Source organism: Balaenoptera musculus, chromosome 2, assembly GCF_009873245.2.
Source record: "Balaenoptera musculus isolate JJ_BM4_2016_0621 chromosome 2, mBalMus1.pri.v3, whole genome shotgun sequence".
NCBI lineage: Eukaryota > Metazoa > Chordata > Mammalia > Artiodactyla > Balaenopteridae > Balaenoptera > Balaenoptera musculus.
The window spans coordinates 139,297,027-139,320,050 of NC_045786.1; the positions used below are offsets into that span (position 1 = coordinate 139,297,027).

Consider the following 23,024-nt stretch of genomic DNA (forward strand, 5'->3'; position numbering starts at 1 on the left):
GCCCCATCCAGTAGAAATATAATTTGTGTAATTTTCAATTTTCTGGTAGCCAGATTAATGAAAGGGAACAGGTGAAATTCACTTTAATAATATATTTTAGCCCAATTATTTCAACATGTATCAATATAAAAATTACTGATGAAATAGTTTACCTTGTTTATACTAACTCCTCCAAATCTAGTGTGTAGGATGTACTTACAACACATCTCAGTTCAATCTGCCACATTAAAAGTGCTTCATAGCCACACGTGGCTACTGGCTACTGTATTAAAAAGGTGCTGAGCCCAGGGTAGGAACCGAGTCTAGTCCTGGCTGACTACTGAGTAATTTTGTTACCCTAGACAAGACCTTTAACCACTGTTTCCTTGGTTTCCTCATCTGAAAAGGAAGACACACAGAGAGATAGAAACACGTTTCCCATTGCTTTGTCCTCCAGAGGCCTCTGGAATGGTCATTTATTATTAACATTTTGTGTTTTCAGGAGATTGTCTGCAGAACTATAAGTGCCTCTTCCCAAACACTTCATTTATTGCTTATTCCCCTGCCAAGATGTGAACTATCACTCTCACTGCCCTAAGAAATGGTATGGAAAGGTACCCAAATTGTAATTTCAGCTTTATATACGGAGTAAGCTGAATCAGCAAAAAACAATTCCCTTTCTTGTGTATTGTGACTTGGCTTTCTGTCAGCCTAGCCTCAGGAAGGCGCCTATTGGAACTTTGCTCGGTCCAAGATCCCTTTCCCCTTCCTGCCATATGGTTCCTTCCTCTCTCTCGGAAGGTTTCTAAAGTCCTCCCTTTGCTGTCGGTTGTTGTCTGGGAGACCAGACCCTACCCTAACAATAGTTGCTAAGGGGCGGAGACTTGGAATTAGTTCCCAAGACCCAACACTCCAAGGTGAGTCTCTGGACGCATGCGGCGACTTTCTCTGAGCTCTCGCGAGGTTTCCTCTTGCCGGAAGCAGCGGAGGGACTTCCCCGTTAACTGCGTCGCGATGTGTGGGGACTGTGTGGAGAAGGAATATCCCAACCGGGTGAGCGAGTGGGCGTCGAGAACTTCCCTCTCCCTTGGCCCATGGCCGCCCCTGAGGCTTCTCATATCCCCGGCCGGCCTTCTCTGGGAGGCCGGGCGCGGGGCGGACTCAGCCGCTCCGCCCCATCCAGTGATGCGGCAGCTGTATGTAGGCACCTGACAGCGGGGATGGCCTGCAGCCATCGGTTCCTGCTGATCCCCGTCCTGGCGACTGATATCAGCCGTCACCCCATTTCTCTTGAGCTCCAAGGGGAAAACAAGTGAAACCCTACCACCACCAGCAACCCAGTCGACAACAGAGGGACACCCCCATCTCTACCCTGGTCTCATCCTCAAGCTTCATTTGATAACGTTCAGTGCTCTTCCTGAATTCTAGCGCTGGAAGGGACCTCTTAGGTCATCTGTTCTAACCCAATTTTGCAGATGAAACTAATGCCTAGAGGGGGAGAAAACACTTGGCGAAGTTCACATTCTAGTTTGTGTGAGAGCCAAGACTAGAACTCAGGTTTCCTGGCTGTTACTTTCTTTTAAATCTCAGTTCCTTTAAAGCTCAGGAGATTGAGAAGTTTGTTTACTCTCATTCATTCAAGGTATACTTACTGAACGTTTGTATGCGTGTAACTAGATTACTTTGCTAGGCCAGAAAGGGATACCCAAGAAGAAATAAAAGGCAGCTTCCGTGCTGCCAAAGAGCTTACATTTTACGGGAGCAGGTTATTAACAAAAAATGACTAGTACGGTCCATAAATGCTATTCCGGTTTAGAGAAAGGGGAGAGCAATAGGGGACAGCGCTGTTCTCCCAACAGAAAGGTGGACTTCAGTTAGGACTTGAAGGATAGTTGTGACTAGGGTAGAAAAGGAAAGGAGGAGCTGAGGCTGGGGGAAAATAACAAGAACAAGGATTCTCATATTGGTTGGGAGGTAGAAAATCTTTATAGTTGGTTCTGTCTCTTAATATTTTGAATAATACTTAGTCTTTTGGGAAGGTTTTATAACAACATGAGCACTCATATGGTACAACCTCTTTGAAAAAGGTCTAGCATTATCAGAAGAAAAAAAAAAGTTAAAGGTATGCCTGCTGAATGACCCAGCAGTTCCCATTTTAGACAGATAAATGCATGCGCCTAGTGTGTTCCTGGAGACTGGTATAAGAATGTTCATAACAGCATTGTTTCTGGTAGTAGACTGGAAAAATGTGATATAGCCATAGCATGGAACACCATGAGTGAATGAGTAATGAAAGTGAATGGAGCAGTGGCTCTCAACTGGGAGTGATTTTGCCTCCCAAGGGACATTTGACAATATCTGGAGACATTTTTGGTTGTCACACTGGGGTACTACTGATATTTAATAGGTAGAGGCATTATGCTGTACCTTTACGTTTCACATTTCTGTGTTGTGTTCTACTTCATACTTTTTTTTTTTTAAGTTTAAAAAGAGATCTTTGTGAATCCAATAACGAAAACTGCACATTATAGGCACCATGAGGCAGATGTTTGCCGTGGATAGTGTTAAAGATATTAGGTTGGGGAATTCCCTGGCTCCATGCTTCCACTGCTGGGGAAACAGGTTTGATCCCAGGTCGGGGAACTAAGATCCCACATGCTGCGGTGTGGCAAAAAAAAAAAAAAGGATATTAGGTTGGATTTTTAAGAGTTGAGCTAATCAAAAGACAAAAATTATATTGAGAAGTTTAGGCATTGGGCAACTATAAAAAAAAATTGAGGGCTTCCCTGGTGGCGCAGTGGTTGAGAATCTGCCTGCCAATGCAGGAGACGCGGGTTCGAGCCCTGGTCTGGGAAGATCCCACATGCCGCGGAGCAACTCGGCCCGTGAGCCACAATTGCTGAGCCTGCGCGTCTGGAGCCTGTGCTCAGCAACGAGAGGCCGTGATGGTGAGAGGCCCGCGCACCGCGATGAAGAGTGGCCCCCGCTTGCCGCAACTGGAGAAAGCCCTCGCACAGAAACGAAGACCCAACACAGCCATACATACATACATACATAAAAAGAATGTAAGCAGACAAGAATAGCATTAAAAAAAATAATAAAAAATTTAAAAAAAAATTAAAAAAAAATTGAATAGGGAAATGATTCTGAAATCTTCTATTTAGGAAAATTAATCTTATGGTTGTATGTTGAGATTATGGGATGGGGGAAAATGTAAAAGGACAGCCCTACGGAGCATTTGGGGAACCCAATGGCAACAGTAGTATAGGCATGAGATAATGAAGACCTCATTTATTGATTGATTGATTGATTGATTGATTGCTGCGTTGGGTTTTCGTTGCTCTGCGGGGACTTTATCTAGTTGCGTCTTGCGTCGAGCGGGGACTACTCTTCCTTGCGGTATGCGGGCTTCTCATTACGGTGGCTTGTGTTGCGGAGCACGGGCTCTAGGAGCGTGGGCTTCAGTAGTTGCAGCACGCCGGCTCAGTAGCTGTGGCTCGAGGGCTCTAGAGCGCAGGCTCAGTAGTTGTGGCATAGGGGCTTAGTTGCTCCACGGCATGTGGAATCTTCCCGGACCAGGGCTTGAACCTGTGTCCCCTGCATTGGCAGGTGGATTCTTAACCACTGCACCACCAGGGAAGTACCAGTCCTCATTTCAAAGAAAGAATTAACAGGACTCAACCAATTTAATGTAGGAAGGAAGAAGAGAAGAGCTGTCGATGATCTAAGGGTTCTCAATCTAGGCAGCTGGGAAATTTGGAAGTATTACAGAAATTGGAGCCATCTGGGAGGGAGGGAGAACCAAAATTGGGGGAGCAAATGATCAGATTTTTTTTTAATCATGTTTCATCCGAGGTTGAGAATGTAACATGCCAGGAGTCAAGTGAAAATATAGGATGGCAGTTTGGGTAAGAGATTCAAACAGATGAGTCAGCCAAATAAAGGAGTCAAAATAGAAATAATTTGTTCTCTTAGGAAAAAAATGTAGAGAATCAACCAGAATCAAGAACTGAGCTTCAGGGAATAAATTAATTTAGGAAGTGAAAATAAAAGTATAGGAAGAAGAGTAGAGAAAAGCACTGAGGTGACTGGAAAACCAGGAAAGTACCTGAAGCAGTTTTCTCTGATTTTATTCTGTTCTCAAATAAATAAAGGGCTGTCATAAGGAGGAACTGAGCTTTTCTTTGAAATTTCAGAAGGCAGATTTAGAAATAATTAGTGGGTGGATGTTAGGGGGTTGTAGGCTTTGAATCAGAAAAAAGAATTTTCTAACAGATTTTTTTTTTTTTAATAGAATGGGTAACCTTAGAGGAATTGAACTCTCTTCCTGTTGTTCTGTAGAGACTAAGTGACTACTTGAAATCTCAAGGATCCTTCCAACTCTGGGATTTTTTTAAGTCATGAGATATTTTTAAGGGCGGTAAGAGCAGAAGCCACTCTGCTTGAGCCTAGCAAAGGAAAAGGTACTCAGGTGGTGGTAGCAAGTATAGTTCACTCATTCAGAAAGTTTGGCAGAGGAAAATAATGGATTAGCATGTTGGGTAGGTCTAAGTGCAGAATGAGGAGGTAATAAATGTTTGATTATTTATCTTTGGTTTCATAAAATTTCTGGAGTTTTGTGGTGGATGTTTTCCACAGGCTGGAAAATTTCTAACAGAGCTCTGGCCCACTTGCTTGTAAAATTATGCCAAGAACTTGAACTCAAGCATGAATCAGATTGGAAATGAACCATAATAATTTTCTGAACTCAAATTTTTTTACTCAACTGTGAACCAAACTATTTTTTTTCATTCAGAAAAGCATTTAGCAAACCAGTTGGAACTAGAACTCTACTGCATTTTCTAAAATAACTGATCAGGCCCAAAATTGTAATAAAACATTTCCACATCAAACTGGAAATGAAGGCTATATTTCATATAGTTCAAGTTTCAGCTCTAAAATTCTTAGTAATTCAGCAGCAATACAGAAATATAGCTTAAACTTAGGTTAATCAGAAGGAAGTAATGAGTGTAAATTAGTTATATGTTTAAATTAGAAATTATGTTTTATATACCTCACTTAAAATTAAACTGTAAAAGTTCACGTACTCAAATTGTTGCTTAGCATTAAACCATATTTAATTAAATGCTGGGTCTGATATATAATTGGTAAAACAATTGTATGGAAATGGATGCTTTAAAATGATGCATTTTAAAATGCCTATATTAAAAAAAAACAATCTGGAATCAATAACCTAACTTTCCACTTTAAGACAGTGAAAAAAACAAGAGCAGAGTAAACCCAAAGCGAGCAGAAGAAAGGAAATAATAAAGACTAGAGTAGAAATTATGAACTAGGAAATAGAAAAACAATAGAGAAAATCAGCAAAACTAGAATTTGGTTCTTTAAAAACTGTATTTTCTATTTTCAATTTTAAGTACTCCCTGACAAAATATATGCACTGTTAAGTTATACCATCTGAAATAATAGTTTTTTGGAAGAAGCAAATTGGCCCAATCATTGTCAGTATAGTTGCGGATTTCTCAAATTTGTAAGAGTTTATCATAATATACTTTCATACTAATTATCATCATAGTATTCAACTATTCTTTTTTTTTTTTAAATAAATTTATTTATTTATTTTTGACTGCATTGGATCTTCGTTGCTGTGCGCGGGCTTTCTCTAGTTGCAGCGAGCGGGGGCTACTCTTCGTTGCGGTGCGCAGGCTTCTCATTGCGGTGACTTCTCGTTGTGGAGAACGGGCTCTAGGCACGCAGGCTTCAGTAGTTGTGGCTCACGGGCTCTAGAGTGCCGGCTCAGTAGTTGTGGCTCACGGGCTTAGTTGCTCCACAGCATGTGGGATCTTCCCGGACCAGGGCTCGAACCCGTGTCCCCTGCATTGTCAGGCAGATTCTTAACCACTGAATCACCAAGGAAGTCCCTCAACCATTTCTTCTTGCACATTTGTATACCTTTATAGATCCTCAACCAGGATTTAGCTGAATCACATTTTCTAAGGATATTTAATGTTTGCCTTTTTTCCTGTCTTCTCGAAACTGTTATAGTTTACTGTTATTACTGTGGAATTGATTTAGATTTTATTCTTCTTTTTCCTCCCATTGTGAGAGCCTCAAAAGCTTCTCTGAATATTGTGTGCTTTAATTTACTTTCCCAAATTTGGACATTAATAATCTTGTTTCATCTAATAAAAGAATCATGCCTCACTGATGAAGGTTATCCTCACTTTCAAATGACCAAGTCCCTTAGAGGAAGCCCCATCAGTTTCTTATTTACTGTACTTGCATTTGCCATTTCAAGAATTTATTTCCCTACCTCACAACTGATAACATAGATCCCTTTTCTCTTCCCTCAGTGTTTAGAGTTTACATTCTGCCTGCTTATATGGTCAGATTACAGAGGTTAGAGCATATTGTATAAGGTGCCTGTGTTTATGTGTGCAGTTCTGTTGAGAGTTCTGTTTATTTGAAAATGGTATTTAGATCTTTATTCTTGTAAGACTTTTTTAAAAATTACTTAATATCTTGGAGTCTTTGGCAGTCAGCTTTTATAGATTCAAGGCAGTCCCAGTTCAAACCCCAGCAGGAGGGGCTTCCCTGGTGGCGCAGTGGTTAAGAATCCTCCTGGCAATGGAGGGGACACGGGTTCAAGCCCTGGTCCGGGGAGATCCCACATGCCACGGAGCAACTAAGCCCGTGCGCCACAACTACTGAGCCTGTGCTCTAGAGCCTGTGAGCCACAACTACTGAGCCTGCGTGCCACAACTACTGAAGCCTGCGTGCCTAGAGCCCGTGCTCCGCAACAAGAGAAGTCACCGCAGTGAAAAGCCCGCGCGCCACAACGAAGAGTAACCCACGCACAGCAACAAAGACCCAGTGCAGCCAAAAATAGACAAATAAATAAATTTTAAAAAAACAAAAAACAAACCCAGCAGGCTTTTTTGTAAAAGTTTATAAGCTGATTCTAAAATTTATATGGAAATGAAAAGAACCTAGACTAGCCAAATTATAGGATGTAAACTACCTAATTTAAAAACTACTATAGAGCTACAAAAATCAAAAGAGTGTGAGATTAGTGCAAAAGATAGACATATAAATCAAGGGAAGAGAATAGTCAAAAGTAGACCCACATTTATAGGATGATTTGAGTTTTCCACAAAGTTGCCAATGTAATGCAGTGGGGAAAGGATAGTCTTTTCAACAAATGTTGATGGAACAACTGGATATTCATATAGAAATAAATGAAACTTGGTCCTTACCTCAGACCATATATAAAAGTTATTTCAAAATGGATCATAAACCTAAACCTACCAGCTAAAACTATAAAATTTCTAGAAGAAAACAAAGAAAATCTTTGCAACCTTGGGGTAGGCAAGATGTTTTAGAAGAAAAGCACAAACAATGAAAGAAATTTAATAAACTGGACTTCATAGAAATCAAAACTGTTTGCTCTTCAAGAGACACCATTTAAAAAATGACAAACCAAAGACAGAAATATTTGTAATACATATATCTGACAAAGGGTTTCTACCTAAGATACATAAAGAACTTTTATAACTCAATAAGAGGATAAACAATTTAACTTTTCAAAAAATGGGCAAAAGACTTGACTAGATATTTCACAAAATAAGATATATTAATAAGCACCATGAAAAGATGCTCAACATCACTAGTCATCAGGGAAATATGAATTAAAACTACAATGATACAACACTTTACATCATTAGAATGGCTAAAATAAAGAAGACATAATACCTAGTGTTGATGAGAATGTGGGAAATCTGGAACTCACACATTGCTGGTGGGAATAGAAAATGGAAACTAATTGGCAGTTTCTTATAAAGTTTATATATATATACCATATTTTTACTGTATGACTCAGCAATTCCACTTCTAGATATTTACTCAAGAGAAAGGCATATGTCTACACAAGACTTATACACGAATCTTTATAGCTACTTTATTCATAACAACCAAAAACTGGGAAGAACCCAAATGTCTTATCAACATATAGATCCATGCAATGGGATACTACTTGGCATTAAAAAAGCAATGAACTACCAATACATACAACAACATAGATAATTAACATGGACATCATTTTAGGCAAAAGAAGCTGGGTGTAAAAGAGTATACTGTATGATTCTATTTATGTAAAACTTTAGAACAGGCAAAAGTAATCTCTGGAGATAGAAATCAGGTCAGTGGGTGCCTGAGGTGAGATAGGGGTTGGAGATAGACTGCAAAGCAGGAAGGAGTTCCTGGGAAGACAGAAATTTTTGTATCTTGATTGGGGTAGTGATTACATTGGTATATACATTTGTTAAAATTCTTTCATGTATACCCTTACAATGTGTGGATTTTATTGTATGTAAATTATACCTCAGTAAAGTTTATTTTTTTAAAAAATCAAAGCACTTGTTCTTAATAGCTGGAAATTTATACTTTAATCCCAAGGCTTTTTTTCCCCTTTAGTAGTTATGTTGATGTGCCTATGTTTTAGTATCTCCAAACTGCATAGTTAATTTGATTTCCCCCCACCAGAGTTAACCTCTTAATACATAGCACTACGAAGGCACTTAGTTAATGGTGGTGCTGGGAATCCAGGAAGGCTTCACTGTGGCATTGGTTAAGATGGGTCTTAACTCCCTCATACTTCATAAGCTCCTTGAAGGTAGAAACGTATGTGACTCATCCTGGAGTCCTCGGAATCCTCTGCCATGCTTTGCACAGTATCAGGCACATAGCTGCATTGGAGAAATGCGTTAGTTTGAATGGTTTTTAGTCACATTAACTATTAAAAATACCTCAGTTTTTTTGTTGGTCAGAAATGAGGTTGAACTACTATCAAAAAAAAATAACCCAATTAAAAAATTGGTAGAGGACCCGAATAGGCATTTTTCCAAAGCAGACATGGCCAACAGGCACATGAAAAGATGCTCAGCATCACTAATCATCAGGGAAATGCAAATCAAAACCACGAGATATCGCATCACACCTGTCAGAATGGCTATTATCAAAAAGACAACAAATAATAAGTGTTGGTGGGACTTCCCTGGCGGTCCAGTGCTTAAGACTCCATGCTTCCACTGCAGGGGGCATGGGTTCAATCCCTGGTCGGGGAACTAAGATCCCACATGCCGTGTGGTGCGGCCAATAAATTAATTAATTAAATTAAATGTAAGTCTGGCTGATAGAAGCATGGTGGAAGCCCAGATGTGACCCATGCCACTTAAAAAATAAAGTGTTGGCCAGGATGTGAAGAAAAGGAAACCCCAGTACACTGTTGGTGAGAATGTAAATTGGTACAGCCACTATGGAAAACAGTGTGGAGGTTCCTCAAAAAATTAAAAATACAACTACAGTATGATCCAGCAGGTCCACTCCTGGGTATATATCTGAAGAAAATGAAAACACTAATTCAAAAAGATATATACACCCCAGTATTCATAGCAGCATTATTTACAATAACCAAGATGTGAAAGCAACCTAAGTGTCCATCACAGATGAATGGATAAAGAAGATGTAGTATATATATACAATATATATTGCTCATCCATAAAAAAGAATGAAATTTTGCCATTTGCGACAACATGGATGGACCTGGAGAGTACTATGCTTAGCAAAATAAGTCCGAGAAGGACAGATACTGTATGTTTTCACTTATATGTGGAATCTAAAAAATCAAGCAGGGGCTTCCCTGGTGGCCCAGTGGCTAAGACTCCGCACTGCCAATACAGGGGGCCCAGGCTCCATCCCTGGTTGGCGATCGCACATGCATGCCGCAACTAAGAGTCCGCATGCTACCGCTGAGAAGCCCACATGCCACAACTAAAGATCCCACATGCTGCAACGCAGATCCCATGTGCCTCAACTAAGACCCAGTGCAACCAAAATAAATTAATAACTATTTAAATAAATAAATAAATATTAAAATAGATAAATAAATTTGTTCTATTGAAATAATCTAAAAATAAATAAATAAATTTGTTTATTCAAACGAATGAACAAAACAAAACAGAAACAAACTCACAGATTCATGGAACAAACTAGTGGTTACCAGAGGGGCGAGGGGTGGGAGGATGTAAAGGAGATTAAGAGGTACAAACTACTAGGTATAAAATGAATAAGTTACAAAGATGTAATGTACAGCAGAAGGAATATAACCCATATTATATAATAACTTCATATGGAGTGTAATCTATAAAAATATTGAATCAGTATGTTGCATGCCTGAAACTAATTATAATATTTTAAGTCAACTATACTTTAATTTTAAAAAAAGAAATAACATTCTGTAATAACTTAAATGGGAAAAGAACTTGAAAAAGAATAGATACATGTATAACTGAATCACTTTGCTGTACACCTGAAACTAACACAACATTGTTAATCAACTATACGCCAGTATAAAAATTTTTTAAAAAATGAGTAGAACTAGGTAGTTTATGAAGTGACTTTAAGTTCTGAACAATTATTAGTAAGCCTTTAGCAAAGACCTCCCTTGAGCCAGGAGCATATGTTGTTTACAGTTTCTTAATGACAAGTAAAACCCTTTCTCTTTTAAATGCCATGGTGTCAATCTGATGAATTGCAGAACTTACCTTTTCTGCCTGAATCACACATGTCCTAGGGACTGACATCTATAGAGCTGAGAGTTTATTTCTCTTTGTTTATTTTGTGGTATTTTTAAGGCTTGAAAAAATGCTGTTTCAGCAGTCAACTGAGCATCACAGTGGATAAGATCATTTTTATCATTGGCTCAGTGTTTCCATTTTGATTGAATTTTCATTCTAGCTTTATAATATGATACCTCATTTAATAGTGTTGGCTATTAGATTTTTCTGATTTTTCCTTTCCACATGTTATATTAAGACTTCATTAAGCTGTTTCTAAATATCCATTTGCATTTAGTCCTCTTAAACACAGTTGCAGTCCTAAGCTCTAACACTTCTTCAGTTTTATTTACTATGAATAATACTTCTAGAGGAAAGCTAGTAATTTCAAAAATTACTTGGTGTACACTTCAAGCAAGTAAATTCTGGCCATGTTTTTTGCCTTTAGAGACTTTAAGTCTATTAATCATTTTCACCAAGGATTTTGAAATATAAGAAAATTAAAATCCCCTCAAAAAAGAAAATTAAATTCCTGTTTTTCTTATTTTAGGGTAACATCTGCCTGGAGAATGGATCTTTCTTGCTGAACTTTATAGGCTGTGCAGTGTGCAGTAAGCGGGATTTTATGCTGATCACAAACAAATCTTTGAAAGAGGAAGATGGAGAAGAAATAGTTACCTATGATCGTAAGTAGACTTTTTTTCCATCTGAGTCCGTTAGCAGGTATCAGCTTTTGGGAGTTAGGTTGCGCAGTCTTATGAGGCCTATTTCACTATCGTATTGCAACACAAAATCACTAGTTAGTTTTTGAAGAGGAAAATGTTGGTAACATCTCATTTATGTAGCATCATCAGATATTCCACATAAATGACTTTTGCAGACAACTGAAGCTTATGATTCAGGCACCAATTTTCTTTTGTTTATCTTTAAAGACTGTGTCTTCTGAAACAAGATACAGGGACTTTTTTTTTTTAACTTAGGGTCATCCATGTGAATTTTCACTTTCTACTATAATATAATACAGTGATGCACTCCAACAGCTATTAAAGTGTTTAGGGCTGTTTGCCCTTATACTAAATGGCTCTGGGATGCTGTGGTTTTTTTAGTCTTGTTTCTGCTTTTATAGCTTTTGTCTCTTTTGTTACTGTCAGTTTATAGTTTCTTTTGCTACTGTAAGTATGCTACTTTCATATGCTATTCCTCATCCTTGATACTGGGAAATCAAATAAATAACTATAATAAAAATAAATAAGTTCTGAGGTTGGCATTAAGAATCTCTACAAATAAATTAAGTATATGTGCACTTTCGTGCCCAGATATTATGGCAACTATTTAAATTGTTCACATTTCCTTTTTGCTTGTCTCCTGATTTTTTGGTATGTTCTGACTATATGAGGATTAAATGTGCAAATAATGATATTTTGAAAGAAAGGTGCAAAAGACACTAAGCCTTTAGAATAGAGTCAGACTATGGAAAAATGTTCTAAATTAGAAGAATCTTTTTCTTTCTTTGTAGCATGTACCCCTTTAAACTCTATTTTTTTCCAGGTAATAGAGGATAGTGGTCAAAAGCAAGGGCTCTGGAGCAAGAAAGCTTGGGTTTGAATTCTGGTTCCAACACTTCCTAGCTCAGCTGTGGTCTTCCTAGTTCTTATCCATAGTGTGCCTTTGTTTCCTTATCCCTACAAACATGATAACAATAGTTATCTACCTCATTGGGTTTTTGAGAAGATTAAGTGAAAAACAGATACAAAGTATTTAAAACAGTATCTGGCACACATTAAGCACTCAATGTATCATAGTTATTATTACTATATTGTTTTTACTAGAGCCTTTTGTTACTGCTAAATTCACTTTAAAGTCTAGTGTTAGCTTTTTGTTTATGATTGGTTAGTAGCACAATTTCTTTCATTCCTGAGAATAAAAGCTCCTACATAGTTAGACAGGTCCAGCTAGTTTCAAAAACACACTTACATATCCATTAATTGATTACCTTAGAGAGCTTTCAATAGGAATGAATATATGCACATTAAATCTCTGAGTGCAGGCTCTTAATTATATAGTGTTGCTGTGTGACAGAGTCTGGATTTTTTATCAAGGTAGATATTATAATGGGTTTCCTGCTATGTTAAATATGACAGAGTTAAGATTCTTTCAAAGCAATACCATGCTAAGACTAGAAATTTTACTGTCTTAGGATACCTTCTAAGACTTAATTAAGTCTCTCTCTGTTTCAGCAGATCTTTGTAAGAATTGTCATCACGTAATAGCCAGGCATGAGTATACGTTCAGTATCATGGATGAATTTCAGGTAAATGTATAAATGTCGGTATGTTATTGCGGGGGAGGGGAACAATAAGAGTACCCTTGAAGAATCTAGGTATAGTCTTCATAAATGAAGTACTAGTGAATCTTAGAGGAGACCCTCTCTTCCACTTGTGTAAGTTGAGAGACACTTCAGATGTGGGTGGATCTGTTCAAACCTGTCTTCACAACAGTCACAAAGCAAAACACATGCCTTACAAATGATATCTCAGTCCTGTCATTTTGCTTATAAAGAACAGCACATTATGGCTTCATATGAGGTTACTATTGTGCCTCTTTTTTCTCTACCCAGTTACATGATTGCACAATTCTTGGCTTTAAGTGTTGGCCTGCCCACTGCCACCATACTTGCTGAGCATGGAAATCATGCTAACGAAATTATCTTTGTTTCCCTTATAGGCATGTAGAGTCAAGCAACTCTGTAGTCTCAATTGCGATATTTTAATATTATTTGATAAGTAAAATGACAAGATAGGTGTATCATGGTTGGAAGAGAGAAGCTGAATCATATAAGGATAGAGAATAGGGATGTAGTATAAGGATTAGTCCTTATACAATTGTGAGAGCATGTGAAGAATTCTACAGAATTCTGCAGGCTGGTGTAGGCCTGAAGTTGCTGAAGATTCACAGGTCTAATGGTCAGGAAGAAAAGCTGGACAGTGAGGGAGAGCCAAGGACAAACTGGAAAGCATGAGGACACACTTACCTGTATCTGCCCCTCACTGCCTCCGCTTTCAAGCCCTCAGATTGAGTTACTTATTTAGTGTGAACTACATGTTCATCCAGAGGATATGAATGTGAGGTAAGAGTTTTAACAGGCAAGGGAATTTTTTTTAATCCTTTAAATTTGGGTGGTACTATATAATTAGGGGAAAAAAATCTTCTACAGCAGAATCTTATAAAATAGTATAACCACTTTCATTCATTCTTATTTCAGTGTGGAAGAAGGTACTTAGTCACCTGTCAGAATCTGGTCTAATATCTTGTGGTCTATCTTAACATCCTGACCACGTCTCCCCAGGATCCAAAAATTATGCCTCAAAGATACTTATATGATAGATATCACTTAGGGCAAAATCGAGATCTCAGTGAATGAATAGTGGCCAAATAGGGGAATGAACATGTCGGGGGCTTAAAGAAGCAGCTCTGTCCATTCACGGGAGGAAAAGAGTGCTTATAGCTATTTTGCAGCAGTTCCTGAAGCTTCTGTGAGCTTTTTAGAGTCTGTAAGTGGATATTGAGATTGCCTGTTTATATCCTAATTGAGCCATTGTGTGTCACTGCCTTGAGACCAAAGTCTAGCTGATTTTCCTTTATGACTGAGCACAGCCATTTTCAAAGCTCCCCAGAAGTTCCTTTGGGGTAGAAAGAAGGTAAAGGAAGATGGCTATAGTCACAACCCCTAGATAGTGTGGAATTCTCTTGGAAAAAACTCTTAAACTAGACTCTCCACCGCCAGTCCTTTCTCTCCCCACATCCACTCCCCACCTCCCCCATATTCTATATTCTGCCACCAGCATATTTTTCTTAAAATAATGCTTTCAGACTACCTCATTGGCCTTTCCGTAGCTCACCTTCAGCTACAGTATAATATCCAAGCTCCCCATCCCAAGGTTCTTGCTGGGCTGGCCAGCCTCCCTTTCCCTCATTTCTCACTACTCTCCTTTTGCACACCATTCATAGCATTGCCCCAACTTTAGACTCTCTTCCTTCCCTCCTGTAGTAGAGATTTTTATTTCCTCCTCTCTATGGCTACCCTGCTGCATTTCCTCAGGAATCTCATGTTATCTTCTCTCTTCCTAGCATCCTCTTTTCTCCGTGAGATTTAAAGCATTTTTACATTAAATATATTTAGTTCTTCTTTATTTGTTAAAAATAAAATCCTTTTGTTTCACTCAGCTCCCTCTTTGATTCATCCTCTGATCATCTCTCCTTTTGCTTCTTTACTTGAATAGCTCTTTACCCTATTTTCCTTATTTCCCTGTGCTCCTCCTAACAACCTACAAACTGGTTTTCATTTTCACTTTACTAAAACTGTTCTCTCATAGATTTCCTATAAGGTGGCCAAATCCTGTGACCTTGCCTCAGTTCTCATCTCTCTTAACATCTCTTCTGGATCTGGTTTTGATAACCATTGTCTTTTTGAAGCATTTCTTCCCCTGGGGTCCATAGATCTAGACTTTTTTCTTTCTTTTTAAATCATTTTGACTGTTCCTTTGCTTACTCTCTGGTTTCCTCTCCTGTTTCTCCCTAACTGCTTTTCCCCTGAGCTTTGGTCTCTGGTCTAGGAACCTTCTCTGTACTCCCTCAGACATTGAGCACACACACCCTCAGTGTCTGATGAAACCTATCGGATATCTCCCGGATCTCCTTCTTTAACCCTAATGCCCTCCCTGCCCTCCTTTCTTCCTTAGTTTCTCTTGCTTTTGTCTGTCTCCACTGCCACCCACCCCGTGTCAGGGACCACACTGCTGAAACCTAAATTACTGCAGCAGTCCCCACAGTATAGTTGTGCGCACTGCCCTCAAATTAATCTTCTGGAAACACATCATCCTGTCACTCCTCTGCTACTCCATACGCGATGTGCTTGCTCTGTTCCATATCACTGTCTTTATTCGTGCTTTTTCCTTGACTTAACGTGTCCCTTTCGCTACCTTCAAGCCAACTAAATCTTACCTCTTTCAAGCTGAACTTAAATTCTATCTCCTCCTTATTCTTAATAGTTCAGCCCATACTGCTTTCTCGCTTTTCTGAGCTCTTCTTGTACCCACAGGAGGCCCCGACTCCTGTGACTGGCCTGCTGGTAACTTCCATCTTAGTCTGATGACCCCAAGAACTCTTCATGCTCAGCTGCTGTGACTTACTTTCCTCAGCCCCACCCCACTCCAGCCCCCATCTTATCCCAGCAGCCGTTCAGGTTCAAGATGGGATTCCCACCATTGGTAATATTTTGTTTTGTTTTAAATGTCTTATGGGAAATTTAAACATAATCAAAAGTAGGCAGAATAGTGTACTCATCTCCAGTCCCCAGCTTCAGTTTGCTTTATTTGTACCACTATTTCCACATCTCCCCACAGGATTACTTTGAAGTAAATCCCAAGCATATTACTACTTCTGTAAATATTTCAATATGAATCTCTAAAAGATAAGGATTCTGTTTTTAAACAAATTCATTTTTAACAAAACCATTGTTAAACAAAGTAAGATTTTCTGATGGCAAGAGTAGAGGGGAAATAGAGACATAAGTACAGAGTTTAAACAGAAAATAAATTATAAATGATTACAGGTATCCGGTATTTTTTATATCACCCTAAAATCCATTAAAAGGACTATATATTTGCCTCAGGAAACAAGAGGGAAACTGTGAGACTGCACTCTGTTCCTCTGTGGACCAGGGAAGGAGAGGACTAAGGGTCAGAATTAGCAGGTAATAATAGAGGGAAAAGGCCCATGGGACCCTCAGCATAAAACAAGGATCTGATCTTGCCCAAAGGTGATTCCACCCACTCCACCTTTCCTTCCAAATCTCTACCCTCAGGCTTTGCCCAGGTGGAGCCTTTGAAGGTCTCCATGAATGACTGGGGGGAATTCTGATTCTCCTAACTTGGCCAGTTTGGGTGAAGGGTGTCCTGATCCAACCATATTCCTGGCATCCCAAGTGAGAATGTGTTCCTGGCATCCCAAGAGAGAATTCTAGACATATTTTCCCACAGAAGCTCTGCTATATGTGGTTAGATTCTATAGTACTTGTGCAGTATAAATTTAAAAGACTCCCTGGATTTCCCTGGGAACCTAACTGCCATGTGCAATGTTACTTCTGTGGGAAACTGCTTCTGAATTCCAAATAATTGACCTACAATGAAATTTGGATTCCAGACTGCCTATAAATTAAAGATTACAGGTGTAATCAGTCTTACTGATTTAGCAGCCTTTCCAGATTATACCATGTATTAGGTTTTTCCTTTCTCCCAAGTTAGACTGTAAGTTTTGCAAGGTCAGACTTTGTCCTTGCCTTCTCTCATGTCTACCGGTGCACCTGGCACATTGCAGAGCCTTTAGGCACTTAATAAAAACTTGTCAATGGATAGATTGGTTGAAAACTCAAATAGTTGTCTAGCTTGACACATTTTCCCATTTTGACTTTATTACTTTTTTCTTCATTTCCAGTGAAAGGTTGACATCCTACTAGTAATGTCTGGTAGGTGAAAGTAAGATTTGAAAGCAGTAAAACCTTGGAGAGAGTAGATTTAATTTTGTTTTTGATTCATGAGACTCATATTTGTTTGCTGAGCTCTAGCCTTTGTTTCTACTGTGTGTGTAGAATAGACTTTAAAATTAAATGTGGTCTTTAAGAAACAGTCTTTCCACTCCTACAACTAGGTCTCCCTGCTGAACTCTCTAGTAGGAAATGGAAAGGCAGTTGCCTGGTTCTGAGTCTTTGTACTGTAGTCACTGTTTATCTCTGTGACCCTCTCTCTAGTGAGAGACCCATGAAACACAAACTGCCTTGACTGATCAATTTCCAGGCAGCCAACAATCTCAAAGTCAGATGTGGAAATGCTAATAGATTTAGTATAGATGCTTGTTTTCCTAAAGAAGATAAAAAGTTTTAGAGTAAAAGTTTTGAAAGAAATATGTTTCTGTAGTTTATGACCATATTAAATATTCTAGAAAGGAACAGCTGTAAGAACAGGACTTTGCGCTAAGGATTTTTGCCTAAAACAAAATAACTTCTGTCACCAGTCTGGACATTTGTTAAACCCAAGAAACAAAAAACTCCTTAAATAGATCAAATTCTAGACAACTAGCTATCTAAATATGAGACATGACATACTAATGGATTTAACATAATTGTTTATTTTTTCTGGGGTAGATAAAAATAGCTTTTTGGGTTTGGAAATTTTTTTCCTTTTTTGTTGTTTTAAAAATCATTTCTGTTGCTTATTAGTGTTGAATATTCTAGAAAGGAACAGCTCTAAGAACAGGAATTTGTCCTCAGGGGCCCACAGTCAAATTGCTTCATTACTTTAAATAGCAGCACTAAGTAAGCCCAGTATGTGTGTTTTCTAAGTCCAGGAAATAGCCATGCATTTCCAAGATGACATTCTTGTATACATAGTAAATAGAGCGTCAGCATGTATTCAATTTATATAAACAAAAGGCTCTGGGATACACAGACTAAACCTAAGATATTGCTTATAGGTGTTGAAGAACTTGATCTAATGTACAGACACCATATCCATGACAATTTACAGAGAACAGTTTTACCAGAGAAAGTTATGAAGCATCTTTCTCCCAGTTCCTCAAGGTAATTGTGCACTTTATCTTGTTCTAGGAGTATACCATGCTGTGTCTGTTATGTGGTAAAGCTGAAGATACGATCAGTATTCTCCCTGACGACCCCCGACAAATGACTCTGTTATTCTAAGGATCCTTCTGCAGCTCTGTAATCACAATGTTGTGTTGGTTTACAATACAGCAAGCCTGATGGTTTGTCTGACTTAGTTTATAATGGAAGTTATTTGCATATTATTTTTTTCTGCTTAGGCTTACCTATTCTCTGAAAGAAAAAGTGGGACTTCCCTGGCGGTCCAGCGGTTAGGACTTGGCGCTTTCACTGCCATGGCCCAGGTTCAATCCCTGGTCCGGAAACTAAGATCCCATTAATCGAGTGGCACAGCCAAAAAAAAAAAAAAAAGTAAGAAAGAAAAAGTAATTTAGGGGATTGCTGTTCTCTAGAGCTGAGCTCTTCTGCTAAAGTTCCCAGTGCACATCAGTGCAGCCAGAATGAAGCATCTTTGTTAGCAGCTATGTGGCTGAAAAATAACTAGGATGGAAAGCACATCTAGTGCCCAGATCTTGGTTCCAATAAAAGGAATTAGGACTCCTTGGGGAAATGACTGAGTCTAGGACTGGGGCAGTAAATACACAGGGTGAGCTTGGAGCATCTTGAGCCACAAAAAAGCGAAGTGCTGAAACGAAAAATCACAATGATTGGGAGTATGTCAAAGGGACAGAAGAGCCAGCTGAAGGAGCTCCCAGAGACCAAAGTTGGAACAGTTTGAGCAACAACATAAAGTAGTATTGGATTATAAACCAAACTATAAACATTCATGAGTCCATACTGATATAAATGAATGACTGAATAAATAAATACATATACTGGAGAGAATAGACAAATCCCCCACACAGAAAAATTTCAAATAATGTATGTAGATACTCCTCACTCCTTAAGTATGGGTTTGCATAGTGACTTCCTTCCAAAGAGTGTAGTATGGAAAGGGGGAAAAGTAACTTTAACTTTTAGTTCACTGAGAAACCTGACAAACACTAGCCTGGTGATCAAGATTATCATCATTGATGATGAGCCACGTTGATAGCATTACTCTTGATATGATGTGATGAGAATGACACTTTGCCTTTGTGGTCTTCCTCCCCAAAACCCGTAACCCCAGTCTAATCATGAGAAAAACTTCAGACAAATCCCAGTTGAGAGAGGAATCCCAGTGGAGGAAAATACCTGACCAATACTCCTCAAAACTGTCAAGGTCATCACAGACAAGGAAGTCTGAGGAACTCTCACAGCCAAAAAAGAGCATGACTATTAAATGTAATGTGGTATCCTGAATGAGATCCTGCACCAGAAAGAGAACATTTGGTAAAACTAGGGAAATCTGAATAAAGTGTGGACTTTAGTTAATATAAATAGAATGGTTTCAATTGCTCCAAAGGGATCTTAGAATATCTTACCTTGCATAGTTGAAAGAATTCTGGCTTGGGTGTCATAAAACCTGGCATGTAGGCCTCTGCCATTTGGTAGCAGTATAACCATTAAGCAAAGTGTCATTCTGGACTTTATTGTCCCCTTTCTATAAAACTGGACTAGTATAAATTGATGTTATACTTCTTTCACAGTATTATTAGATCCAAATGAACAATGAATATAAAATGCTTTGGAAGGCATATAAAGTTCTAGACAGAACGAGATGGTTTCAGTTAGTTCTTCTCATTATGAAATCAAAACTTAAGGGTCAGGCATTAAAACAGAATTTTTTCCTATTCATATCTCAGACATTCTGAACTGAGTGAGCAAAGTTGTTGACATCAGGGAAAAGCTTTGTTTTGTAACAGGAATAATGATAATAGCTGAGGTTTATTGAGTACTTACTATGTGCCAAGGCCTTTTTAAGCAGTTGTTTAATCCTCATTAACAATTCCATGAGGGTAGGTACTATTGTTATCCCAGTTTTAGAGCCAGAGAAACTGAGGCACAAAGAAGTTAAGTAACTTAGTCCAGGTTACGTAGTTAGTACAGTGATGCCCTCAGTAATAGTGTTCAGTACACATGAAGTATCAGAGTCTAGCAAGGTTAGGAAGAGGTTGAGGATATCAGTGACAGCACTCTGAGGAATCTAGGCATGTCAGACCAAGATTTATTATTCAGAAAAGTTAAGGCAGCTGTTCCTTAAGCATCAGTTGTTTTATTCCTGGAAAATGCTTTCCACTTTCTGCAAATCTATATCTGACCTGCTGAGGAAATCGTTTGGTGAAATGAATCCAGAAAGCAGAGAAAATGTTTCATTACTTTAAATAGCAGCACTAAGCCCATTATAGCTTCTGAATTGTCCCTTCATGGAGTTTGCTAATGCTTCCAACTTAGTCATTTGGAGCTCAAGAGTATGATTTTATATGCCCCTCCTGATATCCTCATCTCTTGCAGTATGTGTAATTATCTGTTTTAGACAATATATTACAAAAATTTTAAACATAAGGTCCTATCCATATATTTCATTATTATTAAACCAGCATTGTACTGTGTTTTGCGATACTTTATCATCTTCTAGAATTCTTTTATGGATCTAATAGAATAAAGACCTCTTGAACTCAGTTCTACTGCATCTATATTTCTCTGTTTAAGTAAAGGGGAACCAGGCAAAGGCATTGGTCTTCTTTGCTTCCCTTTCTGAGATACAAGAAGAAATCACCTGTAGGTGTAGTGGGGAACGTGAACTTGTCCTAGCACCTCATTCTTTCTCTACCTGCTCCATGATGTGCAGGTCTGGGGTCGACCTGGTTAGGCTCTTGGAGTTCAAAGCTCAGCCTGTTTGCTGTTGTGTTGTTTTAGCTAGCTCTGTCTTCCTCAAATGATCTTGGGTTCTCCCAGTACTAATTAATTGACATATGATATAGTCTAGGAAGAGCCAGATATGGTTTGTTACTTATAAGTCATCAGTAAGAAGTATACATTCACTGTTCTTTATTTCAGTGTAACAAGAATCCTTTCGGTTTCATTCTTCTGTTTCCTGAGCAAAGCTAAGTTACTTGACTGAATTTGAGGCTCTTAGTTTTAAAATGTATGTTTCTTGACTGTAGTACAAGTCTCTATTGTGAGATATGCTATGGTTGGGTAGAAAGGAAATCAAGAGACCTGGGTCTGAAATTAGCTTTGCCACCTTCTCATGGTGGGACATTGGGCAAGTCATTCTATCAGTACCTTGTTTTCTTCAATGGAAAAACAGACATAATCATGCCTCCTTCACGGAGTTTTAAAATCAAATGATAAAATGTAAGTGAAAATGTCATTAGGTCATACAGTGCTGTGGACAGGCAGCTGTCAGCGGTCTTAATGCAGAAACTCTGAGACAGAAGGAAGCACTATTGTGTTGTGGTTAATAGTAGAAGCTTTGGAGTCAGACTGACCTGGGTTTAACTTTCAACTCTGCCCCTCACTAGCCCTTTGTCCCTGAAAAGTGTCTTGCTCAATTACCTTCTCTTTAAATAGAGATGAAAATTCCTCAGGGTCAGTATGAGGATTAAATAACCTAGCATATAGAAAGTACTTAATGCAGTGTGGGCGTATAGTATATGGTAATTTGGATGATGGTTGTAATGGTGATTATAAGAAATCACCAGATTTGAAATCACCAATAAGGGTTTGGCTCAGTGTTCCTTAAACTAAGGAGATGCAACGGTGGGAACATAGTCATGGAAATAATCATCAGTTTCAGTCTTGTTTGTATCTTGGCCCCCTAAATCACTTACTCCAAGCCATATTTTTTGTAAGAGCCCTCAGAGGAATGATTCCTTCTGTCCCTCCTCTAAATCGAGTAGCATTATCTCAGCACTTCTGGGAAAGCTTGTTTATGGGACTTCTCCTTACTTCCTGAGTGCCCCTAGGGAAATTTGATTAAAAGATTGTTTATCTAGGAAAGTAGGTGATTATATGAAGCTTTGCCTTGTCTGTTTATGACCATAAGCTGATATTTCTGAGGAGGTAAAGGGGACCAACAAGATGAGGAATAAAGAAAAGGAAACAATTTCTCATTTCTGAAGCAAACAGCATTTCCCTGACCAAGTGACGAGCCCTCTTCCTAGCATTAAGGCCCTTTCTGACTCTCTCTGCAGAGTCACTTATACTGTAATTCCCATTCCTTTGGGAGTCTCTAAATAATTCTCTCAACTTGAGCCTCATGGGGAAGACCCAACACATTGTTCTGGCATATCAGGCCCTAAGTTGCCTGTGCCATAATACCAGCATCCAGGATAGCTGGCACTGCTGTTAGACATCATAACAGGCAATAGCACTGTAAAGATGATGAACAAATCATGCTAGCATCCCACATGAATTCTGATTTTATTTCTTCAGGGAAGCAGTTTGTCTCTGCAGTTATTGCTCTAAAATCAATGCTTGGTCCTGCCCACAAACCCATACCCCAGCTCTTGGCTCTGACAGTAGGAATCTTGAAGGGTTTGAGTTCTCAAGAGTCAAATTAAGGATGACCTTAATTTAGCAGAGAGTCTGCAGAAGGATGCCAGGGGATTCCCACTATACCACTCAGGTTACCGTTTTGAAATAAAGCACCACTGATGACATAGCTTTAGTAGACGGTCAGACAGTAGGGACCCTTAACCTCTGTTCCACATTTACTTCTCAAATGATGCAAGTGCTTAGAAAACAGTTACGGGGAACATCCCTCAGCATTTTCCCCTCAGCATTGGGGTTGTCAAGCTGTGTGTCCAGTTTGGAGAACTGTCCCTTCAGGGCTTCAATGAAGAGAAGTAAAATATTCCATCTAGTGGTCAAAGAAGGAAGGGCAAAATGAGAAG

At 38.9% G+C, this 23,024-nt stretch overlaps 1 protein-coding gene across 10 annotated transcripts in view; it reads left to right on the plus strand.

The window, feature by feature from the left end:
- Positions 1 to 906: 906 nt before the first annotated feature.
- Positions 907 to 23,024, plus strand: part of CHURC1 (churchill domain containing 1) — a 48,149-nt gene continuing 26,031 nt past the window's right edge. For 4 of the 10 annotated variants that reach the window (XM_036843774.1, XM_036843766.1, XM_036843769.1 and 1 more), the window contains exons 1-3: positions 911 to 1,032; positions 11,143 to 11,278; positions 12,830 to 12,903. In XM_036843774.1, coding sequence (XP_036699669.1) covers positions 913 to 1,032; positions 11,143 to 11,278; positions 12,830 to 12,903 — 330 coding nt within the window. In that variant the 5' untranslated portion in view covers positions 911 to 912. Of the gene's footprint in view, positions 1,033 to 11,142; positions 11,279 to 12,829; positions 12,904 to 15,690; positions 15,860 to 18,119; positions 18,207 to 18,252; positions 20,805 to 23,024 lie in introns of those variants that run through there. The other 6 variants (XR_005018787.1, XR_005018788.1, XM_036843771.1 and 3 more) reach the window with 6 other exon arrangements.